General features: G+C 43.7%; 3 protein-coding genes across 4 annotated transcripts; 2 read left to right on the top strand and 1 right to left on the bottom strand.

The window, feature by feature from the left end:
• Nucleotides 1-76: 76 nt before the first annotated feature.
• LOC118215620 (golgin subfamily A member 6-like protein 6) lies at nucleotides 77-7,792 on the bottom strand. Its single transcript, XM_035396519.1, has 8 exons — nucleotides 7,295-7,792; nucleotides 6,266-6,406; nucleotides 4,741-4,941; nucleotides 4,024-4,211; nucleotides 2,207-2,420; nucleotides 1,379-1,477; nucleotides 987-1,054; nucleotides 77-436 (listed from the first exon to the last, which is right to left on the bottom strand). Exons 1-8 carry the CDS (start codon nucleotides 7,586-7,588, stop codon nucleotides 277-279), a joined length of 1,365 nt encoding a protein of 454 aa, XP_035252410.1. The 5' UTR covers nucleotides 7,589-7,792; the 3' UTR covers nucleotides 77-276.
• A 2,155-nt stretch (nucleotides 7,793-9,947) lies between these two features.
• trex4 (three prime repair exonuclease 4) lies at nucleotides 9,948-15,237 on the top strand. 2 transcript variants are annotated; one of them, XR_004762832.1, is made up of 4 exons: nucleotides 9,948-10,302; nucleotides 10,551-11,097; nucleotides 13,419-13,549; nucleotides 15,205-15,237. XR_004762832.1 is itself a non-coding variant. In XM_035396377.1 (2 exons), exons 1-2 carry the CDS (start codon nucleotides 10,206-10,208, stop codon nucleotides 11,099-11,101), a joined length of 648 nt encoding a protein of 215 aa, XP_035252268.1. In that variant the 5' UTR covers nucleotides 9,952-10,205; the 3' UTR covers nucleotides 11,102-11,263. The 2 variants fall into 2 exon arrangements, 1 of the variants encoding a protein (XP_035252268.1); XM_035396377.1 differs by lacking the exons at nucleotides 13,419-13,549; nucleotides 15,205-15,237 and having other exon boundaries at nucleotides 9,952-10,302; nucleotides 10,551-11,263.
• LOC118215576 (mucin-17-like) lies at nucleotides 14,989-21,084 on the top strand. Its single transcript, XM_035396465.1, has 8 exons — nucleotides 14,989-15,003; nucleotides 16,341-16,453; nucleotides 16,617-16,660; nucleotides 17,182-17,365; nucleotides 17,716-17,855; nucleotides 18,235-18,744; nucleotides 19,891-19,960; nucleotides 20,216-21,084. The coding sequence occupies exons 1-8, from the start codon at nucleotides 14,989-14,991 to the stop codon at nucleotides 20,409-20,411; spliced, it is 1,272 nt and encodes a 423-aa protein (XP_035252356.1). The 3' UTR covers nucleotides 20,412-21,084.
• The last annotated feature ends 147 nt before the right edge of the window (nucleotides 21,085-21,231 follow it).

Here is a 21,231-nt window from a genome sequence, read left to right on the forward strand (position 1 = left end):
CCCAGGGTGAGATCGATGTTTTGGCCCATGTTGTGTCCTGTTTACAATGGACTAATGAAGCAAACCACTAGAAAGCCAGTGTCAAAATCACATTTTAATGTTTTACAACCAAATGTGTACAATAAGCTGCACTTCAACACAGCTTGGGTATTTAACCAGCAGACTGGAACCTGTCTAGAGTCGACACACAGTAACCATGGAACTATTACAGGTTGGGTATTTAACCGGTAGACTAGAACCTGTCTGCAGACACACAGTAGCCATAGAGCTGTCATGTCATTCATCATCTGTAGGGAGCCAGAAATACTCCACCACCTTCTTGTTCCTCCTTGGCGGGGTGATGTCCGGTGGCTCTGCTGCAATCGGGGAGAGCTCGCTGAAGTGGGCGGAGCCTGTCCCCTTCCTTGTGCTGGGAGCCACCACCCTGTACATGGTCCTGAACAGAAGGAGCCCATGCCGCACTGAATATACAGCTCATGCACACGTCAGTCCATAACGTGCTGGCTAAGCAAGCTGGCCGCAGAATGCATTTCCTCACAGAATGAGAGCTATAATGCCGAAAGTTCTTGTTTATTTCTGGTTACCATGGAGATTTTGATTAAAAAATAAAATCATTTTTTTGTGTGCGTGTGTTTAGGAGGTATTTTCTAATCTTTAAGAAAATGTAATATCTCTGCCAGTGTAATGCATTGGATTTTGACAAAGCATTTTAATCTATGTATAGGACAAAGTGAAACAGGGTCAGCCTGTCAATCTTTAAAAGGATAGTCAACTTTGTAATCAATATATTTAGAATATGATGACTCCTTTTGAAAGAGCAGTGGGTACATCTGAGAGGCCACTGTTGCACAATGTCTCAATACAAATAGCACTTTGCATTAGTCATGGTCATTGAGTATCTCAGGGACTGTGGTATTACCAGCTGAACTCCCCACACACTTCCAGCAGCCTTCACATTCTGCAGGAATTGTCCATACCATCCATACCTCTCTGTGCCTCTGCCAGCATCCTCACTCCCAGAGTCCGGTGTGGAGATGTACACAGGATCGCCTTCCTGGGGAGAGGCCGGTCAGTCCTCTGCATCATTTACTAGCCACCATCGTAAACGCTTATTTTAACACTGTTCTTTACTGACCACCACTTGAACTTTCAGTTTATCATTTCATTCTTTAGAGAGAATTAACTTTATGTATATGGTTAATTAGGAAATGCCCCAGCTCTGATTTAAATCTGTGACCTTTTAAAATTTGTCCTAACCTCTACTTTGCTATGGTTAACCAAATGAAATGTTCAGTTTAGGTAGCATTTTAGAACATTTCTGTGTTTCTCTGGCTGGGGTGGGAATGGAGAGTCTGGACTGGTGGGGTGTTATTGTTACCGTAAAGTTCCGGGGGCTTCCATCCTGGTTCTTCAGGATCTTCACCCTCTGGTCGCTCTCAGTCATGCACAGGAAGTAACTCTTGATATTGGCTTGACTCTAAGAGAGGATCACACTGGTCATGGCAATGGTAGGAGAGGAAATTATATGTTACTGCAGGGCTATGTGTGGTGGCATGTGAGTAAGTGTTTGAAGGAAATTAAAGACCATCTGCACAGATTTGTGCAGGTTTATACCTTGTATTTGCACAATTTACAGTCTTGTTCACTTGTTCAAGTAAGCTCACAGTTAATTATTGTTACACTGTTTGATAGTAGTATTCTTTATATGTGTACAGTATGTATTTAATGGGATTGAAACATTTTATTGGCTTCAATACCTGTCTGTAAATGCCTTCTGCTGGCTTCATGAGGGCCAGTGGCACTTGTACTACAATAATAGTAAAAGTAAGAACAAATTGGAGGGGTACTAGTTTCAAGCCAAGACAAATCAAATCAAATTTGTGTTTTTTTTTTTTTTGGAGAATAGATGATGGTGGGAGGGGCAATGAGTCAATGTGGAAATGGTTAACCCTTTGAGGTGTGGATAAAAATGGCTTGACAAATTATGTTTCAGATTATTTTTGGTGATAATTAACCCTACACATTGATGGGGATGTAAACCCCTTGTCCCCTCTCCTCTAGGAGAGGCTTTGTGGAGGACTCTCCTGGCCCATGATGCTCTAGGACAGCCTGTGTGGGACCTATGTGGCCCATCATGCTCTGTGAGAGTATGTGTGGGACGTACCTGGCCCATGATGCTCTAGGAGAGGCTATGCGAAGGACTCACTGCTTTGTTCTGCCTCTGGGCCTTCAGGTCCTCCTGGGCTCTGAAGATGTCAGCCAGGGCCTGGTGCTTCTGTTTCCAGCTCTGGCACTCTGTGGCGCTGTCCTGCCTCTCTGCCTCGGCCAGCCTCCGTTCCCGCTCCGCCTCCCTCTGCGCCTCGTTGGCTTTCGCAGCCTGCTGCTCCGCATCCTCCGCCCTGTGCCGAGCACTCGCCTCCCTGAGGGCCACAGCGCCAAGACCAGGGACCCGCTTTCAGCCCCAGTTTACCCTGCTTACCTGGAATTTACCCTACAGAGTTATGTCATTCACCTTTTTAACAGGTGCTTGTTTTCCATGTCTGCAGTCCTTTTTACATAGCCCTTTGTGTCGCAGTATCTGGAGTTGGGCTGCTGTCTACCAGGTGAAGGCGACAGGTGTGGCCTCTCTCACTGATCCCACCAACTGTCATTTCCCCACACCCTTTAAGCCAGGTGAGCACGCTGACTTCATCCTTCCCTGCCCATGCACATGCAGTAGGCCAATCATACAATTTTATGTAAATGAGTATGCGCAGTTGCTGTGCATTGAGTTCATGAAGACATGTCTTGTTGCTATTTATTTTTGTACAGATAGTATTTCAGATGCAGTCATAGACTTATGTAACTTAGACTACACTATCCGTATCTGTTCAAGCAAGAAATTTATATTTGCAAAGCGTGCAGACAATCTATCAGCAGGGGGAGGAGGAGGATGGCTGTCTACCACGGTTATTTTGCACATGTCAATGTGTGTCAGTGCATTTAAATGGATTAGGTTGTTTCACTTTTTGTTTAATCTAAACCTTTTCCACAGATCTGATCTGTATATCTCCCAAATGTCTTTGGCCAACTTTGGGAAGAAAATATTTCTGAATACAGCTGCATATTCCTGAGTCACATATTTGTGTTCAGACACACGCCTGTAACATACACGTTTCAGCAACAGGAACTCTCATTTGCTTTCAGAGTGATAGAGAGAGAGGCACTGTAGACCTGCACATCGCGGGAAACCACTGAGATTTGTGAGTGTGATCTGATCATACGCTTCATCTGACTTCAGACACTGTAGGGATGGATTCATTAATCAGAGTAAAGCACTGAATGACATAAAAGGCCAGGATGAAATGTATTATGTTCAATTAATCTTGCAATGCAATCAACTGAAAGATTTAACCAGCGTATATAGTCCCCTAATAACCACCAAATTAAGTGGAGCTGTCGCCCAGCATCTGTTTCAGGAGCTATGTCCTTATATTTGCACTCTAATGTCTCATTGTCCTGTTAATTAACATGCATCTGCCACTGACTGCTTGTCGCAAAATCTTAAAGGGAGTAGAAATAACATACAGGCAGTTTCTAAGGTTGTACTGTTGTATTACAGCTAATGTGTTACAAGTGCTTGCATTGGTGTAGATACGGCATGTGTGCAGTTGCACTGGTGTAGTACATATTGTGGATGGCTGTATTGCTGTAGTACAGCATGAAGGTGGATGTGGTTCGGTAGTACAACATTCACTGTTGTAATTATTCAACACTGATATTTCGATTTTTATGGTCTCATTGTAACCCAGAAAATACACAGTAATGTATAGTTTGTGAGTACAGCATTACCAATACAGTATTACTGTTGTATCTTTGGCTTGTATAAACTGAATACACTAAAACTGAAACTATAAGTATGGTTAGGACAGTAATGTAACACAATGGTTAAATATAACATCCCTCTGCATTTCTAGTACTATGAATTTTAAAAATGAAGTCTGTTTGGGTTCATTGGAACAGGTGAAAAGGAAATAGTCTCACCTCTCTTTGAGTTTACTGTTCTCCTCTGTCAGTTGCTTCACGTTTTTCCTCAGGTCATTTCTCTCTTTCTCAAAGCTGTGATTTTCTTCCAGGAGCACCTGCCTCTCTGACAAAGCCCTGTCCAGTTTTATCTTTGTCTCGAAGTAATTCTTCTCTGTTCTGGCCAGGAGCGACTGAACGTCAGCATGCTGTGAAAGACGGAATCACACGGTGTTGTGACTGACAGGGTGCTGCACAGTGGCTGGCCAGCCTTGCACCAAGGAACTCGGTGCGCAGCTGAATTAGATGGAGGCAGCCCAGTTTAAGTGGGTGAGTGTGGCAGGTAAGGTAAGGTAAGGGAGAAAGGACAGAAAGACCATAGCAGAATGAACCACTTCCTTAATCCCAGATCCAAACTTCTATTTTCTGACAACTGCCAGGTTAGTGTCATACTGTCAGAGATGCAGCTGTGTGCTACCAGATGCTTTGCTGTACTGTGCTTTAGCCATGCTGTACTGTATCTGTATTTTAGTTTTGCTGGGCTGTGCTGTAGCTGTGCTACATTGTAGCTATATTATAGTTTTTCTTTGCTGTAGCTGTGCTGTAGCGTAGTTCTTCTGTAGCTGCACTATGCTGTGCTCTATTGCTGCTGTGTTGTGTTGTTCATTTGCTGTGCTGTGCTGTAGCTGTGCTGTACCATGCTGTGTTGTAGTAGTGCTGTGTTGTGCTGTGCTGTACCCTGTTCTTGAGCTGCAGGAAGTCCTCACTCATCCGGGCCTTATCCTCCAGCACTTGCTCTCTCTCCTGCCTGCTGTTGATTGCGCGGGCCTCTGCCAGCGCCCGGCCCTTCTCAGCTTCGCCCCGTGATGCGTCGGCCTCCTCCGCCGCCCGCGAGCACAGCGTCGCCCTCTGCTGGCTTTGATGCAGCTTCTGCTTCAGCTGGGTCGGGGCATCAGGACACAGAACACGCAAGCTCACATACTTCACAGTACAGGTAACAGAAGACACACGTCACAACACAGAACACACACCTCACAGCACCCTGCACGCAGCTGACTTCCCCATCCCCAACCTCCGGCCCTCTGAGGCTTACAGCACATTTGGTGTGATGCTGTCAGAGACGTATAACTGTACACTTTATAGTTCATCTGTGCTGATGTGTCACTGTGAAACAGCACTTGTACTATTGCAGATGTGCAGCAGTGTGAACCATGACCTGATACCTCAAAAAAAACTGCATCTGTGGTTGTGTCGCTGGGAAACAGCGCTCCCTGCCTGTGCGGTCCACAAAAAGGTGTTATTGTGTCTGTTCTCCTGTAGCCCTGTTAGAGTGAAGCCCTAAATGAAAATGAGATTGTTGCGCTCAATTAATAAAGGTTGTTGCAGGTGCATGTGGCCAAAGCTGTTAATAAAAAATAGAAAAAGGTGCCAAACACACTGCATAAATATAATCGGACAATGCTTTCTAGCAAAAATGTGCATTTATCATAATAACATAGGAGTGAAGAGCGAAGCCATAAACGTAGCACAGACCTATAAATACCATTAAAGTGGGAACAGTATGTTCAGTCGCCAGTTCCCAAAGCACATCCTTTTTCATCTCAGCGGTCTTAGCACCCTCCAAAGTTCATATGGAGAGATAATAATAAGTGTTTGTGTGCCACATACCCTGAATAGCCTGGAGCTCTGTGTATAGCCCAGTGACCTCACACTGACGGATCACGACTCCTCTCACACTAACACTGTTGTGGGATTAGAGCATAGGGGAACATGGAGTCCCTGACCCTGCTGTGTGAGTGTATGGCTGGTGTTGGAAACACAGGAGCTGTGTTCTGTGCTGACGTTGAGCTGACATCTAGTGTTCAGTTGAGTGTAATGCACCAGACTTGACAATGTCTCTTCTTGGTTTGTAGCATATCCATGCTTTTCACAGTAGCCAGTTGTAGTGCATGTTATCCTAAATGAGAGACAAACACAGAACAGCTCGGCTGGACTGTGGTTACCTTTTTTAATTTTTAATTTGTTTTTCAAATTAAATTAATCAAAGCCACTGGAATTTTAGCTTCTACTGTAACAAGTACTGATATGTTTTTGGCAATGGGAAGAAATTGTGCATTCACACCAACATAATATTTTAAGATAAAAATAGGTGGGCAGTTAAAGGTGAATTGTAAGTGGAGCTAAAACCTGCATTGCTGCTATGTGGGCATGGCAGAACAGGAGGTGTCCTGCGCAGGCCTGTGTGGCTGTGACAGAACGTTACCTCTTTGACCTGCGCCTGCAGCTCCTGGTTGAGGTTCCTTAGGTTCCTCATGGTGAGCTCACTCTCAGTCCTCATCATTATCCTCTCCATGTGGATCTCATTGGACAGATACTTATTCTGCTGCCTCAGGTCCTCACATTCCTGTGTGATCGAGAATGAGATCCACATGCCACTTATGCTGAGCACTGACACCCTAAATAAAGAGCGATGCATTTATAAATTCCTTAGGGATGGCTCTCCATTGGGGATATCACCACTCTGTGTGTGAACCACCACAACAAATGAAGGCAAATAGAGTCTGTTTTTCTGAGACTTGAGATCTCTTCAACTTTCATTATCTCACATACTCCTTAATTAATTAATTTCAGGTCAGTTTGCCCCCCAGTGCTTAATAGTTAATGCAATGCATGCATGGCTATAAATTTCCAGAAAAGGTATTCCATATCCATCCATATTGAGCAATTAACAAAGGTATTCCATATCCATCCATATTGAGCAATTAACAAATGTATTCCATATCCATCCATATTGAGCAATTAACAAAGGTGTTCTATATCCATCCATATTGAGCAATTATCTTTGAAACCATATTGAAGCAAGAGGAAGAGGAAAAGGTGAAAGTGGCAGGTTTGCTGCAGATTCTCCTCAAGAACATGTGGGCTGAGCTTTCTCTCCACCATAGGAAAGATAATGGTGTGGCATTGGAGAGTGTTGTGTTATGGAGTATGGAGAGCTGAGACACAGGCACACAGCATCAATCAATTAATCAGGGGATGAAGGAGGACATTTGAGTCTCTCTCCAAAGCACAAACTCCACCCTGCAAACGTAATGACTGGTCACATACTCTAGATGAATTGTGAATGCGTGAATACACTGTGAGGCTTCTCCTATACATAGGTTTCTTCCGGTTTAGTTTTCAAGTACCTCTCCTTATCCAGCACGGCTAATCCAAACCCAAAACAAGTACAAGGTATATACCAACATCTTACATGGAAGTAAACACAGGAAATGGCATCATGCAAGATTACCTTCCTCTTCCTCACCAGCTCCCCCTGCAGGCGGTTGATCTGGAGGAAGGAGGCGCTGGGGCTGAGAGCGCTGACCGGCCTGACTGCTCGAATGGGCCGGCGGCCGTAGGGCCTGGACACCCGGCTCAGCTCCTGGATGTCCTCCTCTCCGTCTTTACTGTGGGGGAAGCGGCCCGTGGCGTTGCTGCCACTGCTGAGGGAGAAGGATTTGGACAGACCCCCATCCAGCGCTGGGGTCTTCCCCAAAGACCAGCTCTGCAGGTCCCCATGCGAGGTAGCCTTCAGCGTCGCCATCTCCAAGCAGGTTCATGGGGTCCCAAATCTGATCCAGTTCCCGGTTATGATCCCGTAGCAGAGTCCCTGGCCTCTGCATTCAATGCTGTGGGCTTCCAAGCACTGGATCTCTAGTTGGAAACCTGGATGAATCATTCATGGGTAACGGGAAACCTTCCTCAAAGGGTTGGGGGGGAACCTGACCCCACAGGCCACAGGGGGAAACCTGAACCAGGGCTGGTTGATTACAGCAGTATAGCTGGCTGCCTTCACTAATTGCGGTGCTTTTTCCCCGTCTGTGAGATCAGGGTAGCTAGTGCAGTGCAGCTTTAGGTCGTCTGCCCACACTGTTCTCTCTGCCCGCAAACATGTCCAGCAACTGACTGTTCTACAAACACAGCCCTGACCTCCACAAGAGAGTGGGTTCAAGCTCCTTAGGCTGTAGCAAGCTTGTGGCTCTTTCTGCCTTAGATTCAAACAGGCAAAAGGACAAGATGCTCCTCCTGAGCCTTGCTTAAGCCCCCCTCTGAAGGATGTCGCAACATCCTTCAGGGAAGAACACCGGTGTGATTCATTTCAGGAAGCTGAAGGGAAATGCAATCCTTAAAATCAGAATGCATTATTCAAGGTTTACTGTTTAACTAGGACATGTCCTGCCTCCCTGCTTTTGCCACAGACAGTATTTTGATTGGGTCTGATGCAAGATGTTTACTTTTATGTTTTCATCCCCACCTGTGGGAGATGCACAGGGAAATAAAGAGAAATGGAAAGGGGTTGAGAGATGCTTGAGCTCAGCACAGCCTACAGCTGTTCTCACAGAACGCAACAGCATTTACACTATTTACATTTCTACAGCCCCTTTCACTGTGCAGTCACATTCTCCTCATTCTCTCTCCTGTCACTGTTTCTGATGACCATTGTCATCCTCTTCGTCTTTTTGGATGGCTAGGTTTATATTACGACAGCTTCATTCTGTCCTTGAGCAAAGATTTTAACTGAATTGTCACAGTAAAAACAGATGTAGATGGATTGTGTAAAACCATAATCTATTCATTCTCAGGAGAAACATAGTGGAACATAGAGTTTATGGTCTACTTCTGCCCTGACAAAGAACCTTGTGCGTTAGAAAGTTTTCAGAATGCATGTCCAAATAGATCTACCCATCCTACCCAATCCAAGGTTTATACTCAGCACTTAGTCTGGATTTTCATGAGGGGAAAAAATAAACTTAGGAGTAAAATAACTCAATTTTTGTATTTTTAGGTTTCTAAAAAAACAGGCAACCCTCTGTAACTGGCAAATTCCCAACACCCCTCCCTTTAGCTACAAGCAAAAGCCTCACTGTGCCTATTGTACACAACTTTTACTCCATAACAGCCTGAGAATCAGGCCCAAAAAAGTGACTAATTATTCAATTGAGTGACTAATTGCAATGTTTATAAGGACAATTAGTTGACTTAATATGGGGAGAGTGAACATTAGACATGGATGGAACATCAAATGCATACATTATAAAAAATATTTCAGCAAACTGCAAGAATACCCATCCGATGAAGTGCACACAGACGGATTTCATTTATTTTGTGAAAATTCAACAGAAGTATGTGTCACAGACCACTGCTTTGCATAAAATCTAAATTAAATAATAAAAACAAATGACAGCTTATCTGTTGTCATGGATGAATCCGATGGGACAGACAATTATGTTTTATATATTTTATTTGCCCTTCAAAGAAAATCCATCACGACTAACATGAAAGTTTTCCTGGCTGATAAACTGTGCCTTAGGCCTGCTTTTGAGAATTACTGCTCATTTGTGGATGAAAAATGGTTAAAAGGATTTAAAGTTTTATTTTTTTAAATGTGACTGCATTTGTGACTGGCCATGCAAGTTATATTTCAAAAGCATATAATGATATCCATAAAAGCCTGTCATACAAAAAAATGTATTTACTATGAGGGTGGATTTGCTCTGCCTAAAACTCTTGCTCTGAATGCTTCAGAGATTTTATTTACAAATAAACATTGATACTGTGCCTTTGAAGTCAATATGAACAAAATATAAGTTCTTGTTCAAGAGGAGGCATTTAAAAAAAATTCTTAAGTGCCTTGGAGTTTCCTTATATATTGACTTTTTATCAGACTAATTTCTTAATTGTGATTCTTATGATCATGCTTTTGCTTCCATGATGTTGCATTTAAATGAATTCCAAAAGAACGTGGGTTTGGCTTTCTACGAGTTCCTTTGGTTCAACAGGCAGGTGTTCATGCTTTCAATAATTGTGACTCCTGTGATTCCACCTGCCTATCAATTAGCCAATCTATCACAGCCTGAAGTTCTGTGGAACTGCCCCAGTCCAAGTTAATGAATTAATAATCAAGTGATGTATGATCTAATAAGTAATGGACATATTATCTTTCTTAGAACAGAGAGGCCTGAATAGATGCAGAATATTCATACTTTAAATTACTCTTTGATATTATTTGTTCTTAGAGGGCAGAACTTTGGAACTCATTTGCACTTTGTGACTCATTTGTAGCTCGTTATCTGGGGACAATTGTGGAGCTGTGTCAGCTGGAAAGGAAACAGGTGGTATCTCCATAGAGACGTGTTGTGTTTTGGTTTATCTACAGCTAGATGAAGCAAATGGATCTCTACACTCTCTCCCCAGTCTCTGGCTCCCGCCCTGCAGGATGCAGCTTGGTGTTCTTCGATTTGGAGACTACAGGACTTGGTATGGATGTTTTTGCTACCACTAAATCGCAGACGATATTAAACACAGACTTGCAGGAACTTGTGTCGCTGTTCAGGTATGCTAATTTTTCCATGTGCTTATGCAGCCTTTTGAAACACCACTTGTGTGGTCTACATAGAGCTGGCCGCCTGCAGATTCTCTATCCTTAGCATACACCATACATCGCATCACCATTAGTACAAAAATCCCCAGAGGGGTGATGCTGGTGGTTGATGTTTTGGGAACAGGGCGGTCGTGTGACATCGTCCAGCTGTCGGCGGTGAGCGGTGGGCACAGCTGCAACCTGTACGTGCTGCCTCGCTGCAGGATACAGAGCAGAGCGGCTGCCATCACGGGCTTCAGCGTGCGGAGACGCCGCCTGTACCTGCACGGCCACGCCCTGCCCACCGTGCTGCTCCCACAGGCCCTCGCCGCCTTCCTGGCCTTCCTGCGCATGCTGGGACGTCCGCTGCTGGTCGGGCACAACGTCCGCAGGTTCGACTGCCGCGTGCTGGCCCGGGCCCTGGACGAGTGGCACCTGAGGGAGGCGTTCCAGGAGGTCACCTCCGGCTTCCTGGACACCCTTCCCCTGGCCCGGGACCTCCTTAAGGGCAGGGGGCAGCAGAGCTTCAGGCAGGAGAGTCTGGTGAAGGCTGTTCTGGGCGTGTCTTACCCGGCACACGATGCCCTGGAGGACGTCCAAGCGCTGCAGAGGCTGTACCACGCCCTCCTGCCCACTGCAGAGCAGGCCCTCCGACACACCTTCACTCTGGCCAGCATGGCCGCCCCAGCCAAGTAAACCTCTTATAATTTATTCTGACTGCCAACTCCTAAAATCAAACGTGTTCATAGAGCTAATGTAGCACACGCATAAAAGGATATACGGTGCCTGAGGGGAAGGTTCATCTTACTGTTTTTTTATGTGTTGTATTTTTAAATATTATTAAAAATCGTTCAATTATTCAATTTGTTGAGATTTTCTGACAGTATTGCATCAGTTTGAATCTCCTGCGGCAGGCAGTGAGAGTAAACCTGGCCAGTGTGCTCTCCCTTTCTCACCATCCCTCTCCGTTAAGAAATCCAAAGTACAATCCTGTCATGTAATTCATTGTTTTTCTGACAGAATTGTTAAGGTTTGAAATGTATCTTTGTATCTTTGCTATAGCTTGGTCTTCTGGGGGTGGGTAGAGGTGAAACACTAGGGTTAACTAGTCAAATTAAGTGCACAGTATACCTTACTTTGGTGGAAATCACGGTCGGCATGGTGGTGCAGTGGGTAGCACTGTTACCTCACGGCAAGAAGGTCCTGGGTTTGAATCCGGCCTGGACCTTTCTGTGTGGAGTTTGCATGTCCTCCCCGTGTCCACGTGGGTTTCCTCCAGGTACTCCGGTTTCCTCCCACAGTCCAAAGACATGCAAGTAGGCCGATTGGAGACTCTAAATTGCCCATAGGTATGAGTGTGTGAGTGAATGGTGTGCCCTGTGATAGATTGGCAGCCTGTCCAGGGTGTATTACTGCCTCTTGCCCAATGCTTGATGGTATAGGATCCAGCACCCCTGGTAACCCTGCCCAGCATAAGCGGGTATAGATAATGGACAGTGGAAATCACAGGTTTCATAAAATCAAGAATGCTTAGTTGAAATATTGTGCAAATAGCCACTGTTAAATGGCGTAAAGTATACCTGCCTTGCTGGGTGAAAAGTTATCTCTTGTCTTATGGGCATTTTTCGCGCAAGGTTTGGTAACTGTATCTTGACAAAATATTCTCACATCTGGAAAAAAAATACAACTGCATAGCCGCAATGAAAAGCTGTACACATTTCCTGGAGTCTGCATGGGCACAAGAATGCATTCACGTCAGTTGGAAATCTCAATTTGTGCATCAATATTTCATGTCAGGTCAGATCTATTATGATTTAGGATCAAGTCCGTTGACTCAGTGCCATGGTACGGCCAGGCTGTCTGTCCTCCATGCCTCACTGGGGAGGGGGCCCAGGGCAGGAGGACAGCTGTGCAGAGATTCTTCTGCCGTCTGCATCCTGTATCTGCACTGCCTGCATTCTTTAATTCAATTCAATTTTATTTTATTTGTGTGGTGCTTAACAAAAAAACAGGAAAAGGGGAAAATTTGGGTATTTTTAACATCTGCATCCTGTATCTACATCTGCATTCTTCTAACCATCAACTGAACCCGCATTTTCATCCTGAATCTCCTTCTGCACCACTGCCTGGAGCTCTCCTCACAGGCATAGTTTTAGGGGGGGCGACGAGTACACATCCCTCATAGGTAGCTCAGGCATAGACCATCTTTGATGGAACTCTGCATGTCTGTTGTACGTATTTGCATGCTTATGCTGGGCTGTGGTATTGGCAGCCTGTAGGACGATGGTCAAGTATGTCCCCAGTAATGTCTAAAATGAAGCAAACCAATGCTGTTGGCTTTCACCCTCCTGGGAGGGCTCTGGCAGGATTTTGACTGGTTTGTTACACATAATTAGTAGAGTCAGATGTGCCAGATTAGGGTTGAAATGAAAACCTACAGGATGATAGGTCTCTGGGGACAGGGTTGATGACCACCGTCCTAACCAAATGTGAACCGAGGCAGAATGTTCCCACAACGGTGCTGAAATGTTTTGTGCTGGCTGTACTGTGACAGAGGGTGTCAGAGGAAGTCTTCAGCTTCCTGCCTTTGCGGATGAGACCCGTGCTGGCCCTGCTCCCCTCACTCCCTCCAGGATGTTTATGGAGCCAGAGGCTGCTTGAGGGGTCATGGTTTTCTGTCTGCCCCATAATGTTGAATCTACCTTGGGAATTCTGCAGAGACATTCATTGGCAAAGGCAAAACACACACCTTGTCTGCTCATCTGTCTTTGTATGCTGTTTTCTCGAGTTCTTCCCAGTTTACCTTGTCTGCTAACACAAAGTTTGCTGCAACAATGTTGTGGGAGCATTTTGGGCTATATCAATTGGTATTTTCATGGCATTAAACCTTTTTAAGGTACCACTGAAGTCGCATGCATTGACAAGATTATTATAATCAGGCTTTGCTCTAGCACTGCCCGGTGGATTACTTCAGTTGAGGAATCTGAATAAGTTGTTTGCTTCTTCCCTATAGAATTCATTTTTGCGGCCTTCACTGGTGGAAATGAAATAATAACTGCAGCCTGGAGACGAGGATATGTCAGACAGAGGGAGGCCGGAACCTGAAGGAGGAAAGAACTGGAGGAATTCAAAGGCTCTCTTAAGGTCAGGCTCACAGAGAAACAGCTGAATTGTACATTGTCAGCCAAAACAGACTGTGTGAAAGGTACAGTGACTGAAATAGGGGTTTTTGATGTGTAGGGTTCATTTGTGCTCTCACAGATTCAGGGCCAGAGGGAGTCTCACCAGTGCCTCCTGGAGGTTACAGCAGTACTGCAGTGCCTGGCCATAAGGTCTTCTAGGCCAGACAGTGACCGTGAGACTTATAATAGAGAACAGGACACAGACAGTAAGGCAAGAGATCACAGCAAACTCCGGAACAGGAAATACCTCAATGTCATTGTGGTTGACCAAATGTCATGGCCCAAACCGTTTAAATCCAATTTGAAAAGATTCAGTGGTGGTAGTGGCTAGCACTTTTGCAGTATACAGTACTGTGCTTCAGCCCAGCTACTGTCTTTCATGTCACCGTACATCTGTGTGTTGTTATGAGTTCTAATCACATCAGTGTGTTTTTATCAGATATTATTACATCACTGTGTTGTTATGAGGTATAATTATTTGGCCTCATTTGATCTCATTGCTGATGCAAGCTGCATTAAAATGTACATGTAGGCAGGCTCTGCAGAAACAGATGAGCCTCAGTCTGCTGGACATGGAATTGAATACATGGAGGCACACAGTGCATGTGTCATGCCCCATCAAAGTATTGATTGCACCCAAAACAAAGAATAAGGTCATTCTGTATGGGTAAAGGCCTTAGATGAGGTCAGGTTTGCTCAGACTAACAGGTGAGAACCAGGGCTCTTCAGCTGAGCTCTTATTGGCTTGGAAACGGAGATGAGTACTACCACTCTCCAGCCAGGCTCTGATTTGCTGACAGAAGCATTAATAAACTGTTATGCACAGGCATATACCATGTGAAAGAATGTTTTGCAAGTTGGCCGTGGTCAGGTCAGTGTTCACATGGCAATGAGAAGTGTAGGCTGTATGTGTTGTCTTATCAGAAGCCATCTTGTGCAACACCAGGATCTTTTGCCTGTTTATGTGACCTGCAGGAAGTGAGCCTTGGAACGAGGGATCAGATTAATCACTTGGACCCGGATACAGGGTCTGTACAGTGCACTGCACTTATGTACTACCAGCCTTCTCACTTGGCTCAAAAACAACTTTTTGAGCACAGTATGACACCTCCCTTTGCTGCTGGGTATTCCTGGTTATTTTATGACCCTGAGAATTCTGGGCAGCCGAGTCCAACAGAGTCTGGGGCCTCTGTTGGGCCTGATAATGAGGAGAGAGAAGGCACTGTCAGGGAGGCCAGCTCTCATGCATTTTTTATGTGTGTGTGTGTGGATCCCAGGCTTCCTTGAGAGGGGAAAAAACAATGCTGTCTGTGTGAAGTATTCTGCACTGTGAAATACTAGGAAGTGTGAAAAGCTTCCTGTGCGTGGGTTTGGGTTTCTCAGGGACAGTGCTAGCAGGGCATGGCCATTGCCACAGTAATGCATAGCGACAGACCAGCTGCTGAAGGGGCCTTCTGCACTTCAGCCTGTTTGAGCAGTGGTCCAGTGTTTCCATTCACAAAGTGAACCTGGGTGCCAGGGGAAGGCCTAATTACTGGGGCACTTTAGAGAATGTCTTCCAATCATCACTTAATTGCTGCTTGTGTTCACTGTCTTTTCCGATGGACAACAATGCAGTGGAAAGACTCGGGCTGACCAGGAAGGGAAGGTTAATATGTGATTTAAAAAATGTGATTTTATTGTTCCTGTAAATTTGAATGAATGTGGTTTATTTATCATAAGAATAGTGGGGGTGTAGGCTTCATGACAGGTGGCCCAAAACCCACACCACAAAAAGGAGCTCAATGTAAAACAAGGCTGTGGTCAGTTTGCTGTTATACAGTGCTAGTCATCACGCAGAATGCTGTCCAAACAGTCAGGTACATAGAAAGATTCAGTGGTGGTAGTGACTTGCCCAACTGCTGTCCTTATTAATGCCACAGCACATTTACCTCAGCGTGCTGTTATGAGGTATAATAATTTCAGTGTGTTGCAATGAGGTGTAATTACATCCATGTGATATGAAGTATAACTGCCTCACTGTGCTGTGATCAGGTGTAATTACCTCAATGTGCTGTTATGTTTTGTAATTACATCAGTATTCTGTTACAAAGTGTAATCATATTAGTGTGCTGTTATGCTGTAGGTATTTGGAAGGACTGAGGCCAAGTAACGAGCAGAATAGTAACAACAGAAGCAGAAGAGAGAAGGAGAGTAGGAGAGCTCAAACAAGAAAGACCATGAGATTAATTTCTCCATCCCTATCTTGCCCACACAGTCATCAACCTCGTCTTGTGCCAGATACTACCACGCCTCCAGACTCCGAGGCTTGAGCTGAAAAATGCAATGTACAGCATGTCTCAATAAAACTGCTTTTCTTGCATATATGTCATATGAAAATTTTATTCTACTGATTCAGTAATTTTATGTGGCATCCGGTTTTGCAGCACCCACTCCATCTGATTGAATATGTAATCATATTCAATATTAAGAAATAGCATAAGGAAAAAAACATTACATCAAGATGCAAGAAAGTATTTGAAAAAAATAAGCAATTCCTAATTATGGCACGAGAGTGCATCAATCATTTTTTGAAGTTGTTTTTTAGAGAGATTTTCCTGTGAGGAGTGTATTTTTGCAGAGTATGCTAGTAATAATGTGCATTCTTACACTAGCCTCCAATAGTGAAAGCTCTCTTATCACAGCCCGGCACGGATGCCCATGTTCTTCCTGTTTCCTGTATCCAAGAATAATGGCCTTGTCGACACGTCTAGTGGTCATTATCAGTTGGATTGGTTACCCTCCACAAGCTCAGCACCCTCACCAGGACAGCTCCTCAGTATACATCCTCTCGAGTGACAAGTCACAGCACAGAGCATTTTTACAGGTCGGTATTCATTACTGCGTTTCAGCCAGTCTCCTGTCCTTCATGCAGGCTCATATTTGCCTCAATGGGCTGTCATGAGGTGTAATTAATTTGAACCCACAGCAGCTGATCTCAGATACCTGACAGCCATGGTGTGGATTTTCTTGCTCTTGTGCCACCTCAGTTTGGCCATCTCCACACTGGCGATTAACCCCAGTCAAATCAAAGGTACGGTCTCCTATTCTTCTCCCGCCATTCTTTTGGTTGTTATTTCATTAGGATGTCTTGATTTTTGTTTTTGTGAGACTTCATCTTTCTCACATGTTATGAGCTGATTATGTGCATGTGTTTCCCTACATTTTATGCTTAGGGTTTTCAACCAATCAAATACTAATCTTAGCTGGAATTGAAAATATTTCATATATAATAATCATGTATTAATAATATAATACTGGTATGTATAAAACAATTATTGTATGTATTGTATGTATTACTATACATGTTAGAATACATGTTTAAAAATGAGTGGAATCACTAGGGATACATATAAATAACAATAGTTTTTTATTTAATAACAGTTGCTCGTTTTTACTGTTTGTAAATTACTTATGAAAAATAACTCATGATATAATAATGTTTAAAAAGGGGCTATACTGTGAGTATGGAGATCTGGATGCATTTCACAAGCTGAGATTTTCAGAAATTCTGAAAAAAATCTTCCTCTTTCTGTTGTCTTTTACTCACTTCAGTTTTCCCAGAAACTGGTCGAGGTTCAGGCGTCTTTCTGGCATCACTCCAACCTGTGCAAAATAAAAGTCCTCCTTATGCCTTTAACGCGTCTCAAGCCAGAGAGGTGTGTCTGATGCTCAATGCCATTATAGCTTCAAGAGCTCAGGTGGAAGAAGCACACAGAAATGGCCTGGAGACGTGCAGGTAATTCACACTGCTGCAGGTCGCTAATCCAGTGGTCCCTGGGCTGATCAACTTAATGTGAGAAGTGTGTGTGTGTGTGTGTGTGTGTGTGTGCACGCACGCTATACATGTGCATTTACATACGTATGTATATATGCATGTGTTTTCATATGTTTACTGTAAACATGCTTCTGTAAATTTCTAGATTTGTATCTACGATGTAGGTAAAAACAACTAATTTTCTCTACAATTGACTCATCTGCCTTTAATTTAGCACAGTATGTAATCCTTTATTGATGAAGACATAAGCCAAGAAAGAAATTCCTTCATAATACTTGCTGTTTCAAAAGAGTGTTTATTTTTGCTGCCAGGTTTGGATGGGTTGATGAGCAAATTGCGGTTATCCCGCGAATCACTCCCAGCAAGCTGTGTGGCCAAAATCAAGTGGGGGTCATCGTATGGCGATCAGTTCCCACTCGATCTTTTGATGCGTTTTGTTTCAACTCATCAGGTAATCATCTTTAAATGTGTTCTGCTGCTTGACCTGCAAGTTAGCATGCGAGCACATTTCAGCGAAAGTGATTGTGCACAAACATCCAGTTAGAATGAAGTAAACAGGAAGGGCCTTCAGGCTTGTATGTCAATAGAATTCATCTGCTGAACAATTATGAGGTGAAGGGGTAACTTTGTACGTAAAAACATCCTTCGCTGACTTCCTGTGGGCCCCCTGGGTGCTGCCACAAAGTTTTAATAAAGTGAGAAAGAATACAAAGGTTTAACCCCTGGGAATTTTGAGAGAAAAGGCTGCAATAGAAAAGTGAATGTTTGCTGATGATTGCCTGTGTGGAAGCTTTGTGTTATTTTTACTGCAATTTTTCCATTTGGTGCAGATATAAAGACAGAAGTACCTGTTAGCACAACAAAGATCCACACAACCGCTAAACCTACGTCCTCAGCATCTTCATCACCTACGCCTGCTCCTACTTATCCTCCATCTTCCCCCCTCCTCCAAACCACCCAATCAGCTCCATCTTCCCCCCTCCCCCAAACCACCCAATCAGCTCCATCTTCCCCCCTCCCCCAAACCACCCAATCAGCTCCATCTTCTTCCCTCCCCCAAACCACCCAATCAGCTCTATCTTCCCCTCCAACCTTGACTTTCTCTTCCACTCTGTCTCCTCCTCTCTCCACTCCTAGCTCTCCTACTCCTGCTTCATCAACCTATCTTTCTTCTTCCACCTCTTACCTTCTCCCTCTGAGCACTTCACCTGTTAGCCCCGTTTCTGTTCCACCATCCCCCGCCAACACTGAGCCCCTGCGGCCGGAGCCCAAGGATATAAGCAGCTCAGGGTCACCACTGGGGGATACAGTCACCTCCCACCACTCTGGTGTTACCGTAGGTAAAGCCACACTCTGATATTAATGTAGCTGTAGCTGTAGCACATTCTGACATTACTGTAGCCATAGCAACACTGTGATATTACTGTAGCTATAGAACCGCTCTGTATTATCAAATCAAAATCAAATCAAATCAAATCAAATTTATTTATAAAGCATGTTTAAATACAATCCACGTTGACCAAAGTGCTGTACAGGCAGATAAATTCACAAAGTAAGAACATGTACTGTAGCTGTAGAACCATTCTGATATTACTGTAGCTCCGCTCAGATATTACTGTAGCTATAGCACTGCTCTGATATTACTGTAGCTCCACTCTGATATTACTGTAGCTATAGCATTGCTCTGATATTACTGTAACTGTAGAACCGCTCTGATATTACTGTAGCTATAGCACTGCTCTGATAATACTGTAGCTATAGCACTGCTCTGATATTACTGTAGCTATAGCACTGCTCTGATAATACTGTAGCTATAGCACTGCTCTGATAATACTGTAGCTATAGCACTGCTCTGATATTACTGTAGTTATAGCACTGCTCTGATAATACTGTAGCTATAGCACTGCTCTGATATTACTGTAGCTATAGCACTGCTCTGATAATACTGTAGCTATAGCACTGCTCTGATAATACTGTAGCTATAGCACCACTCTGATATTACTGTAGCTATAGCACTGCTCTGATATTACTGTTGCCATAGCAACAGTCTGATATTACTTTAGCTGTAGAACTGCTCTGGTATTACTGAAAGTATGGCAGACTCTGATATTACTGTAGCTCCACTCTGATATTATTGTAGCTATGGCATCACTCTAATATTACTGCGGCTATAGCATTGCTCTGATATTACCATAGCAGATGTTCCTGTATACAGTAATATTAGAGTGGTGCTAATATCAAATTCATAAGGATTAAAAAATGCGAAATGTCTATTCACCCTGCCTTAAATTTACTTATCAAACGGCAAATGTTTGGGGCCAAGGCCTTCCTCACCGTCTTCTTATGGTCAGTATAAGTATAATCCTTAGATTTTCTTTAAAAATGGAACTCAATGTCTGTTTTCAATATAAAGAAACAATGTTCCAGCTTTCAGTAAAGACAAGTGTGGCAAATTGTTTTGTTAATTTATCCTTTTTGTGTTCCAGTGGTACCAACTGTACTCATTGCCATTCTGTTTCTGTTGGCCACAGTCATGGCACTCTGGTATTACAAAATGTGAGTATGTTTTTATGGCTACAGATGAATGTGTTTTTGCAATAACATGATTTGCAAATACAAAGTTACACCAATAAAAGTTGTGAGGATTGACAAACCAAGAAAATGGTGCTTAAGTTGTTTAGTAATCATAAGGTCCAATCAAACAGGCTTTGCCTGTTTTTAAGAGGCTCGTCCCTTTAGCTCTGCTGCATTATGAATGGTGTGAGAATTCATAATTCATTTCTTTGGCTCACTTTCCTCTTTTTCTAAAAGCAGGAACAAAAGCAGAATGCTCCCGTTCTGGAGAAGAGGCCGACAGAAAGACGAGTTTGAGACGGAGGTGTGGGAGAACCTCTGTCACGAGGAGGTGAAAGAGCCGCACACACAGATGGAGCTGGGTGGCTTCAGGAACGACTGCAAAGAAAGTAGCCCGGAGGAGGACTCTCAGACTCACTTTGACTCACCCTAAGGCTGGCTTTCCACAGGACACAAAGTGAACACGCAGCGAAGGCGAATTTAGGTGGCATCTGCTTACACTTCCATGTGAGCTAATGCTGCGTTCTCCACCAGCAGCAGAACTGCACAGAGGGAGGCATCCCAGCAGCAGAACAAATGATGCAGAGCAGGACACAAGTTTTCATGCACACTTTAGGCAGAAAAGCCCCAGAGTGCATTTATAGAGCACGTGGTGTATTCATTGTGCTTTTGTTCAGTTCTACTTGTTTCAGACTCATCTATTGAATGTGTTTTAAGCAGGGATTCTCATGTGATAAAAAAAATACAAGTCATTTTCCATATTCCAAGCTCCCTTCTCCACCTGAAGTAAATAAATTGATTAAAAGGAGGATACGTATATGCAGAGATCACACTTTGTTTATTTTTGATGCTAAACCAAAAATGATTTTATCTAAATGAATGAATATCTAAATTATTTAATAATGATGTGATCCAAGATTTCTTAAACTGTCTGTTTTATCATCAAGAGATAGTCTGGCCTTGAGTGATTGACTGCAGTGATTAAATGAAGGGCATTGCAGAAGTACTCCCCTCTTCTCTGCTGCTGATGATCTGGCTCTCGCAAACTTGCCATTAAAAATCATCCCCAGATTTAATTGGCTAAATAAATGTTCTCTCCCTCTCCACCTTCGCTAATGTGTGGTGAGCGTTCTGGCGCAAAATGGCTGCCGTGCATCACCCAGGTGGGTGCTACACATTGGTGGTGGGTGAGGTGAAGTGCTATATAAATGTAATTTATTATTATTATTATTATTATTAATAATAATAATAAT

Source organism: Anguilla anguilla, chromosome 16, assembly GCF_013347855.1.
Source record: "Anguilla anguilla isolate fAngAng1 chromosome 16, fAngAng1.pri, whole genome shotgun sequence".
Classification (NCBI taxonomy): domain Eukaryota; kingdom Metazoa; phylum Chordata; class Actinopteri; order Anguilliformes; family Anguillidae; genus Anguilla; species Anguilla anguilla.